General features: G+C 41.7%; 1 protein-coding gene across 1 annotated transcript in view; it reads left to right on the top strand.

Annotated features, from left to right (window-relative positions):
* The window catches only part of USH2A (usherin), a 437,205-nt gene that overhangs the window by 323,586 nt on the left and 100,963 nt on the right, over window positions 1-12,656 (top strand). The window contains exon 17 of the mRNA XM_077485085.1: window positions 10,039-10,533. Coding sequence (XP_077341211.1) covers window positions 10,039-10,533 — 495 coding nt within the window. The remainder of the gene's footprint in view (window positions 1-10,038; window positions 10,534-12,656) is intronic.

Genomic DNA, 12,656 nt, shown 5'->3' with positions numbered 1-12,656 from the left:
CAGGGTATGGCAGAGTATTGGCAGGGTATTGGTTATTGCAGAGTATTGGCAGGGTATTGCAGAGTATTAGCAGGGTATTGGTTATTGCAGAGTATTGGCAGGGTATTGCAGAGTATTGGTAGGGAAATGAGGGATTAAATTTGGTGAGTAGCGATGTGGGCACTGCAGATGCAGCCCACATTGCTGCTGACTCCGATCTCTTCCCCCTTCGCTGTATCGATCGGTACAGAGAGGGGAGGGAGGAACCTGTGTCATGACATGATGCTGGTTTGTTTACAAGTGATCGCTCCGTCATTTGATCTCTCCGTCATTTACCGTGATCTGTGATGCACCGGGTCCTGGGGACCCAGCGGTCACGGATGCTCTCGAGTGCACTCCCCAGGGGGCGCGCGAGAGCGGAATTCTGGGAGGCCGTTAATTAACGGCCTCTCAGAGTTAAACAACCGCCCTGTAGCCGTTAATCGGCTATGGGCCGGTTGTTAAGTGGTTAAATTGGAATTCCAATCTTACCCTAACTATACCTAAATCTACTTCCACTCCCAATCTAAGACTTTTCTATCTACCCTGTAAAAGAAAAGATGTCTACACTCACCTATTCTGAGGACGCTTTGTTGCGATCACATGATCGGGTCCCAGTGGCTTCAGTGTAGAGCAGAGGTAAGTTACAGAGCCTGGGCGGTTATATCATATCACCCATAGATGTACCTTGGAGCATCCATTGTTGGTCGCCCCCCCCCCCCCACTATACTGAAGTCGACGCTGGAACTCGATCGTCTGGCTCTGACCGGTCCAAAGCAGCCTCAGAATAGGTACGTTTAGGCATCTTTTCTTTTACAGGGTAAATAGAATATTCTTAGAATGAGGGTGGGAGTAAATTTAGGCTTAGTTAGGGTTTGACTAAAATTACACTTACAACCCACTGTATATATATGTCATTACTTTGACGTTATATACAGTGGTTATGACAGCAGCCAGCTGCCATAATCCTAATATTTTTTTAAACAATGGGTGATCCTGTTTCACACAAAAGCGGTCCTGGTGGCGGATTCGTCACGGGATCACTTTTATGGGCAGCAGGAGAGGTGCCCCCATGCGGTTTTTCGGTCGCCCTCCGCTTACCGGAGCTGTCGGTAGCAGCGGAAATGATCCGACCCCGTGGAGCGATGGGCAGGAAGTCAAGTTAGGGCAAGATGACTCTATGCCCTCTGACATCACTTTCACCTAATGGCCTTAAAGGACCAATTTATTTTTTATTAGTAAATGTAAAATTACTTTTTTATTTCTTTTGCTTTTAAGTGTAAATGTGAGAGCTGAGGTCTTCTTGACCCCAGATCTTGCAATAAAGAGGACCTGTCATGTTTATATCTGTGACGGGGGTCACTGTTGGGCACAGGGTGACCAAGAAAAGAATGAACCCTGAGAATATGACTACATTACTTCAAATGGGACAGTAATGTTCATTAACAATATCTCTCAAGAATATATGTAAAGACAATTCTTGGGTTGTTTGATTCTGAACTCAACATGTTAGTTGAGAGAGCTGATCACATTGGCCTCTAGAACTGGGTAGGAGCCAGACAGTCTACTCATACTATAGTTTGTTGCCTACTAGGCTGAGGAGGGGAGTAGATAACTGTTTGTATTGTTAATTGTAATTAGTTTCTGCTATTGTGCAAAGGTGTCCTGTGTTATACTTATGATAATGTTCTTCCGAACTAAAAGATGGCAAGTCTGTTCTAAAGGTCATGTCTCTGAGTCCCCTAGTCTGAGTAAATGATTTAGTAAATTAGCTCATGTTAATTAGGTTTCTGGTTACAGGTGTATTGTAAGAGTAATATGAACAGGAGGCAGGGACCTCCTCTTTAACTGTATATAAAGACTTGTAATTTTGGTTCTAAAAAAAAGTCTGTTTGAGTCTCCGTACAGAGCCTCATCTCGTACTTGGGGGGGGGGGGGAAGAATTATTCGTATGGGTGTCTTGTTCGGCTGATTAGAGTGTTTGGTAGCTGCCTTTGTGTTCGGAAATGGAAGGTCCTAAATGGCTTTAATCCCTTTCATACTCTTGGTGTCATTACAATTTCTATTACAAAGCATGTTTACATTCCCTGTAATAGGAATAAAAGGGATCAAAATTTATATATTTTTTAAGGGGACAGTGTAAAAATAAAAAGTTAAATAATTAAGAAAGAAAAATGTTTTAAAGCACCCCGTCCCTCCAAGCTCGTGCATAGAAGCAAACACATGCGTAAGTCACGCCTAGCACTATATCTCCTCTGTAATGCTAAACAGGTAACCTGTAAACTCTTTTAAAGTGTCGCCTAAGTTCTGTAGTTTTGTCACCATTCCACAAGCATGCTCAATTTTAAAGCATGACATGTTCGGTATCTATTTACTCAGCATAACATCCTCTTTCACATTGTACAAAAAATTGGGCTAACTTTACTGTTTTGTTTTCTTTAATTTCTGAAAGTGTATTTTTTCCACAAAAAATTGCATTTGAATACACCGCTGCACAAATACAGTGTAACATAAATTATTGCAACGACCGCCATTTTATTCTCTTTCTCTCTCTCTCTCTCTCTCTCTCGCTCGCTCTCTCTTTCGCTATATATATATATACACACATACATACTAGTTTAAACTTGTAAATAACAAATGTCAGAAAAAGGACTGGTCCTTAACTGTTTAATCAAAATGTTAGTACTCTACATGTTAGTCATTTTTTTTTTTTATCTTGTTTGTCTGTTTTTTTCTTTACGTGAAAAAATAAAAAATAAAGAGGCTAATGAGGATCTGTTTTTGATAGATAAAAGTGAAAAGGTACCGTGCTTGGGATGACGGTGAAGGTTGCAGCCCCCCCTAAAAAGCACCCAAAAGAGAGCTCTTAACCACTTTCAGACCGGACCATTTTGCTGGTAAATGACCAGAGGTCTTTTTACACTTTGGCACTGCGCTGCTTTAACTGGTAATTGCGCGGTCATGCAATGTTGTACCCAAACAAAATTTGCGTCCTTTTCTTCCCACAAATAGAGCTTTCTTTTGATGGTATTTGATTGCCTCTGCGATTTTTATTTTTTGCGATATAAACGTAAAAAGACCGCAAATTTTGAAAAAAAATGATATTTTCTACTTTTTGTTATTAGAAAAATCCAATAAACTCAATTTTAGTCATACATTTAGGCCAAAATGTATTCAGCCACATGTCTTTGGTAAAAAAAAAGTCAATAATTGTATATTTATTGGTTTGCGCAAAAGTTGTCACATCTACAAACTAAGGTACGTTTTCTGGAATTTACGCAGCTTTTAGTTTACGACTGCCTATCTCATTTCTTGAGGTGCTAAAATGACAGGGCAGTACAAAACCCCCCCAAATGACCCCATTTTGGAAAGTAGACCCCCTAAGGAAATTGATAAGAGGCATGTTGAGCCCATTGAATATTTTATTTTTTTGCCTCAAGCGATTGAATAATGACAAAAAAAAAATTTTTTTTTTTTTTTTACACAAAGTTGTCACTAAATGATATATTGCTCACACATGCTATGGGCGTATGTGAAATGACACCCCAAAATAAATTCTGCTGCTTCTCCTGAGTACGGGGATACCACATATGTGGGACTTTTTGGGAGCCTAGCCGCGTACAGGGCCCCGAAAACCAAGCACCGCCTTCAGGCTTTCTAAGGGCGTAAATTTTTGATTTCACGCCTCACTACCTATTACAGTTTTGAAGGCCATAAAATGCCAAGATGGCACAAAACCCCCACAAATGACCCCATTTTAGAAAGTAGACACCCCAAGCTATTTGCTGAGAGGCATGTTGAGTCCATGGAATATTTTATATTTTGCCACAAGTTGCGGGAAAATTACAAACTTTTTTTTTTTTTTTTTTTTTTTCACAAAGTTGTCACTAAATGATATATTGCTCATGCATGCCATGGGCATATGTGAAATGACACCCCAAAATAAATTCTGCTGCTTCTCCTGAGTACGGGGATACCACATATGTGGGACTTTTTGGGAGCCTAGCCGCGTACGGGGCCCCGAAAACCAAGCACCGCCTTCAGGCTTTCTAAGGGCGTAATTTTTTGAGTTCACTTCTCACTACCTATTACAGTTTTGAAGGCCATAAAATGCCAAGATGGCACAAAACCCCCACAAATGACCCCATTTTAGAAAGTAGACACCCCAAGCTATTTGCTGAGAGGCATGTTGAGTCCATGGAATATTTTATATTTTGCCACAAGTTGCGGGAAAATTACAAACTTTTTTTTTTTTTCACAAAGTTGTCACTAAATGATATATTGCTCACGCATGCCATGGGCATATGTGAAATGACACCCCAAAATAAATTCTGCTGCTTCTCCTGAGTACGGGGATACCACATATGTGGGACTTTTTGGGAGCCTAGCCGCGTACGGGGCCCCAAAAACCAAGCACCGCCTTCAGGCTTTCTAAGGGCGTTACAGTTTTGAAGGCCATAAAATGCCAAGATGGCACAAACCCCCCCCCCCAAATGACCCCATTTTAGAAAGTAGACACCCCTAAATTTAGGGGTACACTAGTGAGACTAGGTAATAAATGGCGGGTGCCCTGAAACTATAAAAAAATAACTAACCAACCAGCGTCACCTGTAACAGTTATATGGTGATCACTGGTGAAAGGGTTAACTAGGGGGCAATCAGGGGGCTTTATGCGGTAGTATATGGGGGTCCCTGGCGCTATAAAAAGCTGCGGCGAACCTAAATACCTACCTGCCTAACTAGCGTCACCTGTGACACTAATACAGCGATCAGAAAAACGATCGCTTATTAGGCTGGGTTCACACTGGAGCGATGCGGGAACGCCACGAATGCGCGGCGGGTTCCCGCATCGCATGCCTCCCGGCGGCAGTTCACACTGCCCTATGCGAACTGCTGGGAGTGTCAGTGAAATGTTAATGACACCCCCAGATCAGTTCGCATATCGCAGTGCGATCTGCAAACTTGGATCGCATGGTGTGAACACCCATGCGATCCGATTCTGCTGCGGACCAAAAAAAGGGTCCCGTGCGAGTTTGCGGCGGGTGCGGCGGGTGCGACACGAATTCAGCCATACTATCTGTATAGCTGAACTCGAATCGCACAGAGATCGGATGTGATTTGCACTGCAGTGCGGTGCGAATCACATCCGTTCTCATAAACCGCTGCAATGTGAACCCAGCCTTAGTGACACTGGCGACGGGGGGTGATCACGGGGTTAAACCTTTATTGGGGGGGTTAGGGGGGTACCTTAGAACTAAAGGGGGCTAACCCTAACTGCCCTAACAGTTATTAGTCACAAATGACACCTGCCGGGTGATCAGGGGGTTAAACCTTTATTAGGTAATAAATGGCGGGTGCCCTGAAACTATAAAAAAATAACTAACCAACCAGCGTCACCTGTAACAGTTATATGGTGATCACTGGTGAAAGGGTTAACTAGGGGGCAATCAGGGGGCTTTATGCGGTAGTATATGGGGGTCCCTAGCGCTATAAAAAGCTGCGGCGAACCTAAATACCTACCTGCCTAACTAGCGTCACCTGTGACACTAATACGGCGATCAGAAAAATGATCGCTTATTAGGCTGGGTTCACACTGGAGCGATGCGGAAACGCCGCGAATCCGCGGCGGGTTCCCGCATCGCATGCCTCCCGGCGGCAGTTCCCACTGCCCTATGCGAACTGCTGGGAGTGTCAGTGAAATGTTACTGACACCCCCAGATCAGTTCGCATATCGCAGTGCGATCTGCAAACTCGGATCGCATGGTGTGAACACCCATGCGATCCGATTCTGCTGCGGGCCAAAAAAAGGGTCCCGTGCGAATTTGCGGCGGGTGCGGCGGGTGTGGCGGGTGCGGCGGGTGCGGCGAATGGCTGAACTCGAATCGCACAGAGATCGGATGTGATTTGCACTGCAGTGCGGTGCGAATCACATTCGTTCTCATAAACCGCTGCAATGTGAACCCAGCCTTAGTGACACTGGCGACGGGGGGTGATCACGGGGTTAAACCTTTATTGGGGGGGTTAGGGGGGTACATTAGAACTAAAGGGGGCTAACCCTAACTGCCCTAACAGTTATTACAGTCACAAATGACACCAATGCAAAAAAAAAAAAAAAAAAAAAAAAATGACATTGGTGTCACTGTGACTGGGGGGGCAGGGGTAATTGGGGGGGTGATCGGGGGGTAAAGGGGGGGTGTGAGTGTGCCTGGCATGTTCTACTGTGTGTGGGATGTGTTGGTGCAACTCACTGATCCGCTCTCCTCCGTGTCGGAACGAAAAATACCGACACGGAGGAGAGAATACATCACTTCCTCTCCTGTGTTTACATTACAGGAGAGGAAGTGATGTCACCGGGGATTTCCATTCGTCGGGAGCGATCGCGAGGGGGTGGCCATGAATGAATGGCCGTCCCCTCGTCCGGGATCGCTCCCGAACGAAAACCGACCGCCGCAGGCACCGGGCGGGGGCCCGATCGGGCCCCCGACCCGCGGGAGGCAAATCACGTACATGTACGTGCTTATGCCTGCCCGTGCCATTCTGCCGACGTACATCGGCGTGAGGCGGTCGGCAAGTGGTTAAACAAAAATAAAATTAACAGAAATTGGATTAATGGCACTACCTATGTCCCAAAGAGAGATCTTCCAGGTCCCTCTTTAGTGGCTATGGGAAAACTCCAAAGGTGGTTAAATCACAATGGTGCAATAAACCCCCTATACCCTCCCTATAAGGGTCAATAAATTAATAAATGTGAAGATCCACCTGTGTGCAGACAATACCTGTCACCCCACCACAAGAGGATATGTCTGCAAAGATGGTGTAATAACCGCCATACAAGTGAAACTAATAAATATGTATAACCAGTGATATCTACAATACAACTAAGTATTACCAAATAACTTATTATGACATATATCCAGAGTAAAACATAAGTGAACCTCCATGTGTATACAATATTCTTAAAAATTATAAATAATCAAAACACAAAAAAGTGATTAAGCATAACAGTGTTCCAAAAATAATGTGCAACAGAGGATTTTAACCAAAAAATGCACTAAAATTAAAAAAATGCAAAAAAATTCACCCAAAAAATTGCATCAGTTGCAAAAAACACATATGTGCATCCGTTCCAGTGTGAATGATTTTTCGTGCTGTTTTTTCAGAGTGTTGGAGGTGAAGTTTAGTGCTCACAATTCTTGACAGGTGACTTGCGTGCTCCCCCTCATAGGTCCTCACTCACCAGCATCTATGACCCCTGCAGGGGTAATATGCATGTACATCCACAATACAGATTTGGCTCCCATAGTGTAGTATCCAATGAATAACATTTATTAAAAATGTATATAAATAAAATCAAATAAAAAACAGATAAAAAGCAGTCCATACAGCATAGGTGTTGTTGGAAGGAACACGACTCTAACTGTTGGGTAGCACAAGGACCTGTGGATATGCAGCGTGTGCTCCAACTGCATTCCACCCACTAGCTCTGGGTCCCGTAAGTAGCGTAGTGTGCATAGCAATGCCGTACGTGTTTTGTCATAGACATCTAAAGAGGTTCTGTTTTTAGTACAGGAGCAGATCTGAGATACAGTATCTCAGAAAAGTAAGTATATCCCTCACATTTTTATAAATATTTTATTATATCTTTTCATGTGACAACACTGAAGAAATGACACTTTGCTAAGATGTAAATTAGTAAGTGTACAGCTTGTATAACAGTGTAAATTTACTGTCCCCTCAAAATAACTCACAGCCATTAATGTCTAAACTGCTGGCAACAAAAGTGAGTACACCCCTACGTGAAAATGTCCAAATTGTCACTTTGTGAGTACACCCCTGAGTACAACCCTAAGTGAAAATGTCCAAAATATTGACACTTTGGACCCAATTTGGACATTTTCACTTAGGGGTGTACTCACTTTTGTTGCCAGCAGTTTAGACATTAATGGCTGTGTGTTGAGTTATTTTGAGGGGACAGCAAATCTACACTGTTATACAAGTTGTACAATCACTACTTTACATTGTAGCAAAATTTAATTTCTTCAATGCACTCACATGAAAATATATAATAAAATATTTGAAAAAATGTGAGGGGTGTACTCACTTGTGAGATACTGTAAATGAACGGTGCTTTTGTAATGCTCAGGAACCATGGAAATCCCACTACACAAACATTTTTATTGTTTGGGTGGCTTGTGTTTTTAGGGTAGTTTAGTAACAAAAAATCTGAAATGATGATTCAGGATAATACCTGCGTAGAAAAGTGTAGAGGATGAGGCGCCAAGACTTGTCCTGCAGAAATGTGTCCAATAGAAGAATGTAAAAAGTCCATATATGTGACAGTGAAAGAAAATGATTGAAAGCAGCTAGAACCTAGCACACTCGTTCAGCATTTCAAAATTATTTTGTAGAGCTGTCAAACTTCCACTTACAATTGGAAGAGATTCATAGTGGGGTTGATTTACTAAAACTGGAGCTTGCATAATCTGGTGCAATTCTGCATAGAAACCAATCAACTTCTAGTTTTTTTTTTTTTTGTCAAAGCTTAATTGAACAAGCTGAAGTTAGAAGCTGGTTACTAGATACAGTATGTACACAACAGAAAAATATGTTTAGTTTTGTTTCGGATAGATTTGTCTAGTTCCAGTGTCGTTAAATTTTGTTTAGTTTTCGTATTATTTATTCATCTTCGAATTTCAACTTTTCAGTAAGATTAGAGTTTGAATGGGTGGAGAAACAATCAACCGATTCAAATTCTGTGTGAAGAAATAGCTGATTGTTAAGCAGCGGGCCAGGAAGCCGGCCGCTCGCGCCCTTAACAACCATGATCCATTATTTATCAGTGAGCTTCCCCACTGACAGATGAATATAAAGATAAAGAATGCTGGCAATAGAAAAATGTAAAAAAAAAAAATGGCATAGGGTCCCCCCCGCCCACCCAGTCCATACCAGGCAGGCCCTTAGGGTCTGATATGGATGTTAAGGGGAACCCCATGCCAAATTTAAACAGAAACCAGCATGGGGTTGTTGGGGTCTGCAGGTGGGGGGATTATCGGAATCTGGAAGCCCCTTTGACATGTGGGCCCACAGATTCTGCCCCACCCCGCCCTATTTATGTGAATGGGTATTGGGTACATCATACCCGTACCCATTCACCAAAAAAAGGGTCAAAAAAGTAAGAAAGACAGGAAACAGTTTTTGACAAATCCTTTATTTAAAAATAAAAAATAGTGTCCATCCGTCATCCATCACGACACCCGCCGACCCGAAAAACTGTCAAAAAGTGCTCCGCCTCCTAAGAGGCTACCCGTCATATGCGTTATCTTTGGTTTTGACAGTTCTTATTTAAGCAAGAGGCAGAGCCAACCGGTTACCAGCCTGGTATGGACTGAGGTGGGGGGGGGCCCTACTTCATTTCTTTTCTGCTTAACAACCATCGATTTCTTCACACAGAATTAGAATTGGTCAATTGTTTTTCGACTGAAATTCGAATTGTTATGAAAAGTTGAAATTCATTAAAAAACGAATAAGCTAAACTAATTTTAACGTATTTCAACAAAATTCTTTATTATTCATTATTATTTCCTTCAGAGATTCGGATACATCTGAATCTCCAAATAACCAAAAATTTGTCCAAATTTGTATTCGGACCGAAACAAATTGCACATGTCTATTGGCTGCCATGCACAGTTGAACCAGATTCTGAGTGCTCCAGCAAAGTACCTTGTCAAAGACTGTGGCCATTGGAATTGAGATGTTGGCTTAATCTACCTTTTGACTGTACCCTTCTTTCCAATATAAGACTGTAGCCATTGTGGCTCAAGGCACTTGAAACTTTTTCAATTGTAATTATGACTATTTTAATTACTCTTTTTATGCCTTACTCTTTACGTTTAGTGGCTTAAGTATCTCCTTTTGCTATAGCAATGATACAATATCCTTCTATCTATCCTAAGTTTTAACATCTTGAGCCTGTCCAAAACACCTTTATTGAGTCTGTTTATATTTTTGTCTTTGTGCTAGGTCCACAGAGCTACATGGATGGATATTTGTTGCCTTATACCACATACACATATTATGTTGATGTTAGGAATGTGCACGGTGGAGTCCGCAGTGCCAAGGTCGTGTTTCGGACAAGAGCTGGTGCACCATCTGGTGACATGGACTTGGGTCTTAGTTCCCCTGTGGGCCAGTACTCTGTCTCTCTAAATTGGACAATTTTCACAGATGACTCTGGGCCTATCGACATCTTCAGACTGATGTACACTTCAGCGGGTTCTCCTGATGTTACTATTGCCTACCAAGGACTTGACACCAAGGTGACAGTACATAATTTAACACCCTTCACCAGATACAATTTTTCAGTTCAAGCATGTAATTCTGAAGGATGTCTACAAAGTCCATTGCTTACATTGGTAACAGCTCAAGCACCACCTGTTGGTCAGACACCACCAGTTGTCATAAATTCAAGCTCAACAGATCTGTATTTACAGTGGTCACCACCACTGCAACCAAACGGTATGTTTCTGTACTTGTGTTTGTTGGTTGCATTTAGTTGTCTTGGTAGTTGGAAAAGTCCCATATACAAAAGCAGGTCAATCTTATAAACATTTTACTGTAGCTATATTTAAAGCCTAAATTTTTTTATTTTTAACTTTTGGACAAGTAATAGAATCCCTGCCAGACTTTTAATGTGCGTTCTCCAAGTAGACTGTTTATATGTAGGCAACATAACCTCATTATTGTTTAACACAAGTCTTCATGTAATTACAACCCAAAAGTCTTTCTTAATATTTTTTTTCAAAAGTTGAAAATCTGCTATAAAGTCTTCAGAGCAGAGTACCAAAAAACAAAAAAAAATTACCTTAGCAATCCATGAAGTCTAAATAATTTGTGATAATGAGTCAAGCCTCCGTTTGTTAATTGAAAAAGCCAAAATGAGTCTTTTTGCAGATAAATGATTCTCTGGTGTCTTATATTGTACCCTCAGACATATCATTTCTGCAGCTCTTGGGCAAATTTTTTGCTCCCTCTTGTTTCTGCGACATCTTTCAGTATCAGAAAAGCTTTATAATGATATTTTGTCTAGTGCCAGATTGTCAAGGACAATTATTTTTAGTGTCAGGATCAATGCTAATTAGAAGTGTTTGAGAACAGATAATCTACACTTCCAAAATAGTTACTGATGACACAGGAATATAATATCATATAATGCATTTCCTCTTGTTAATCAGTCCCTTATGTAAAAGGAAAAGGAAACTGCATTTTTTATTATATAATACCTGCATTAACAGGGCACCCATAACACTTAATGTGTCTGTAAACCCTTACATATACCCAGCGAAGTGATTAGCCTCAGGCAATACACAGAGATGGAACAAATCCTCCTACATACATTGTACCTGTTTATCTGCAGCCATATCATCTCTACAGCCATTCAAATTCCAGAAAGTCATTCGAAGTGCAGATTTAACACAGCATTTCTGAGCTTCAGAAGGTAGGGGGTGGGGATCTGACCTTACACACTGCACAAGACAAGTAGGAGAGCTCAGTGTAATCTGAGACCTGCGTGGAGGGAATGGACACACCACCCTCTGCACAGTCTCAGAGGGAAGCATGTACAGCTGAGACTGTCATTTACCTGCTGTGTGCTGGGGGGAGCTAACCATCAGGATGGTCTGGTGTGGGCATAGGCTGTCAGAAGTGGCCAAAGTAACTCATGCAGACAGCAGAAGAATCCGAGAAGAGACATAATTCACACTAGATATCTGTATAGAGGCAAGTACACACTATAGAAGCATATGCTTTGTTAATTTTTCATTCCAGAGGTGTACAATCATTGTAACCTATATAGGAAAACATTTGTGGGCACCTGTCCTATATTCCAAAAATCTACCCAGAAGGGAAAGGTCCATTTGTTTGCACTCTCCTTTCCCCACTGCCACATTTGGCACTTTTTGGTGAGGAGGGAGGAGCGGGTACCTGATTTTGACAGGTACTTTAAATCTTTTTCTGAAGGAGCCTGAAACTCCTCTTTAATATGAAGTTGAACCCTCATTTGTGCCTATAACAGCCTCCGCTCTTCTGGGAAGATTGTCCCTAAGATTTTGGAGTGTGTCCCTGGGATTGCGTGTTCAGAGGGCATTTGTAAAATCAGGAACTGATGTTGGATGAGAAAACCTGACTCACAGTTGGAGTTTTTAGTTCATCCCAATGGTATCTAATATGGTCGAAGTCAGAACTATTCAAGTTCCTCCACTCCAAATTCATTAAACCATGGAGCTGTCTTTGTGCACAAGGTCACAGCTTTTCTGGTTCCGAAAAAAGGGGCCTTTACCAAACTGTTACCACAAGGTTGGAAGTTGGCAATTGTATAAAATGTTGACCCTTTGTCAAGTTTATGCAATTGTTATTAACTCCTTCCTCCTAAACACCTCTTTGGTATCATTTTTTACAGATTTTTTTTCAGTTGTTGCAATAAGTTTTTATTAAATATACAAAATTAACTCACATTGTCAAGCAAACATGTTTTTGTACAACAATGGGACATAACATACAACATGTCATTCAACAAAGAACCAATCTCAGTTAGAAATTATACATATTGATAGAATAGCATTAAAGTTCTTAGGTAGTACCTA

This window comes from Lithobates pipiens, unplaced genomic scaffold (assembly GCF_037356315.1).
Source record: "Lithobates pipiens isolate NorthernLeopardFrog02 unplaced genomic scaffold, aLitPip1_a1.2 Scaffold_18, whole genome shotgun sequence".
NCBI classification, from domain to species: Eukaryota; Metazoa; Chordata; class Amphibia; order Anura; family Ranidae; genus Lithobates; species Lithobates pipiens.
The sequence above is the reverse complement of the archived record's forward strand: the minus strand, read 5'-3'. Positions and strand labels throughout refer to the sequence as shown.